The sequence below is a fragment of the Meleagris gallopavo genome, unplaced genomic scaffold (genome assembly GCF_000146605.3).
Source record: "Meleagris gallopavo isolate NT-WF06-2002-E0010 breed Aviagen turkey brand Nicholas breeding stock unplaced genomic scaffold, Turkey_5.1 ChrUn_random_7180001955758, whole genome shotgun sequence".
In the NCBI taxonomy this organism is placed as follows: Eukaryota; Metazoa; Chordata; class Aves; order Galliformes; family Phasianidae; genus Meleagris; species Meleagris gallopavo.
In genome coordinates, this window is record NW_011216452.1 from 1 (window position 1) to 2,408 (window position 2,408).

At 57.5% G+C, this 2,408-nt stretch overlaps 1 protein-coding gene across 1 annotated transcript in view; it reads right to left on the reverse strand.

Annotated features, from left to right (window-relative positions):
• Window positions 1-2,266: 2,266 nt before the first annotated feature.
• Window positions 2,267-2,408, reverse strand: part of LOC104917114 (fructose-bisphosphate aldolase A-like) — a 1,300-nt gene continuing 1,158 nt past the window's right edge. Inside the window, exon 2 of the mRNA XM_019611790.2 lies at window positions 2,267-2,400. Within this exon, the coding sequence (XP_019467335.1) occupies window positions 2,282-2,400 (119 nt within the window). The 3' untranslated portion in view covers window positions 2,267-2,281. The remainder of the gene's footprint in view (window positions 2,401-2,408) is intronic.

The window sequence follows — 2,408 nt, forward strand, 5'->3', positions numbered from 1 at the left end:
GATGCTGCCTGCGCACCAGTAAGCACCAGTACGGACCAGTTAGATCCCATGCCGGACACCGGTTGGCCAACGGGGGTCGCTGGCAGCTCCCAGTTTGACCCAAAGACCTCCTGGTGCCACCTCTGTCTTCTCAGACCCCTCACGATGACACCAATTGCCATCCCAGTTCATCCCAGTTCACACCAGTCCATCCCAGTAACCCATACTGGTGTCTTAGTGTCACTCCAGTAACAACCTGTAGCTCCCAGTCCATCCCAGTTTGACCCAAAGACCTCCTGGTCTCACCTTCACCTCCTCAGACCCCTCACAACGACACCTATCGCCATCCCAGTCCATCCCAGTAGACTCCACTTCATCCCAGTCCACCCCAGTAACCCATACTGGCGGCTCACTGGGACTCCACTACCTCCCAGTCCATCCCAGTCCATCCCAGTCGCCCCAATCCCCTCCCAGCGCCGGTTCTCCTCCGTCTTCTCGGCCCCCACCGAGCTCAGCCGCTTGGCGATGCTGCCTGCGCACCAGTAAGCACCAGTACGGACCAGTTAGATCCCATGCCGGACACCGGTTGGCCAACGGGGGTCGCTGGCAGCTCCCAGTTTGACCCAAAGACCTACTGGTGCCACCTCCGTCTTCTCAGACCCCTCACGATGACACCTATCGCCATCCCAGTTCATCCCAGTTCACACCAGTCCATCCCAGTAACCCATACTGGTGTCTTACTGTCACTCCAGTAACAACCTGTAGCTCCCAGTCCATCCCAGTTTGACCCAAACACCTCCTGGTGCCACCTCCACATCCTCAGATGCTCCATGGTGACTCCTATCGCCATCCCAGTTCATCCCAGTCCATCCCAGTCCATCCCAGTAGCTCCCAGTCCATCCCAGTAACCCATACTGGTGTCTTAATGTCATCCCAGTAGCTCCCAGTAGCTCCCAGTCCATCCCAGTTTGACCCAAAGACCTCCTGCTGCCACCTCCACATCCTCAGATGCTCCATGGTGACTCCTAGCGCCATCCCAGTTCATCCCAGTTCATCCCAGTATCCCGTACTGGTGTCTTAGTGTCACTCCAGTAGCTCCCAGTAGCTCCCAGTCCATCCCAGTTTGACCCAAAGACCTCCTGGTGCCACCTCTGTCTTCTCAGGCCCCTCACGATGACACCAATTGCCATCCCAGTTCATCCCAGTTCACCCCAGTCCATCCCAGTAATCCATACTGGTATCTTAGTCTCACTCCTGTAGCTTCCTGTAGTTCCCAGTCCATCCCAGTTTGACCCAAACACCTCCTGGTGCCACCTCTGTCTTCTCAGACCCCTCACAATGACACCTATCGCCATCCCAGTTCATCCCAGTAGGCTCCAGTAACTCCCAGTCCATCCCAGTCCATCCCAGTCCATCCCAGTAACCCATACTGGTGTTAGTGTCACTCCAGTAGCTCCCACTCCATCCCAGTCCATCCCAGTTTGACCCAAACACCTCCTGCTGCCACCTCTGTCTTCTCAAACTCCTCACAACGACACCTATCGCCATCCCAGTCCATCCCAGTAGACTCCACTCCATCCCAGTCCACCCCAGTAACCCAGACTGGCGGCTCACTGGGACTCCACTACCTCCCAGTCCATCCCAGTCCATCCCAGTCCATCCCAGTCCATCCCAGTCGCCCCAATCCCCTCCCAGCGCCGGTTCTCCTCCGTCTTCTCGGCCCCCACCGAGCTCAGCCGCTTGGCGATGCTGCCTGCGCACCAGTAAGCACCAGTACGGACCAGTTAGATCCCATGCCGGACACCGGTTGGCCAACGGGGATCGCTGGCAGCTCCCAGTTTGACCCAAAGACCTCCTGGTGCCACCTCTGCCTTCTCAGACCCCTCACGATGACACCAATTGCCATCCCAGTTCATCCCAGTTCATCCCAGTAATCCATACTGGTATCTTAGTCTCACTCCAGTAGCTTCCTGTAGCTCCCAGTCCATCCCAGTTTGACCCAAAGACCTCCTGGTGCCACCTCCGTCTTCTCAGACCCCTCACAATGACACCTATCGCCATCCCAGTTCATCCCAGTTCACACCAGTCCATCCCAGTAACCCGTACTGGTGTCTTAGTGTCACTCCAGTAGCTCCCACTCCATCCCAGTCCATCCCAGTTTGACCCAAAGACCTCCTGCTGCCACCTCCACATCCTCAGACCCCTCACAACGACACCTATTGCCATCCCAGTCCATCCCAGTAGACTCCACTTCATCCCAGTCCACCCCAGTAACCCATATTGGTGGCTAAGTGGGACTCTACTACCTCCCAGTCCATCCCAGTCCATCCCAGTCCATCCCAGTCGCCCCAATCCCCTCCCAGCGCCGGTTCTCCTCCGTCTTCTCGGCCCCCACCGAGCTCAGCCGCTTGGCGATGCTGCCTGCGCAC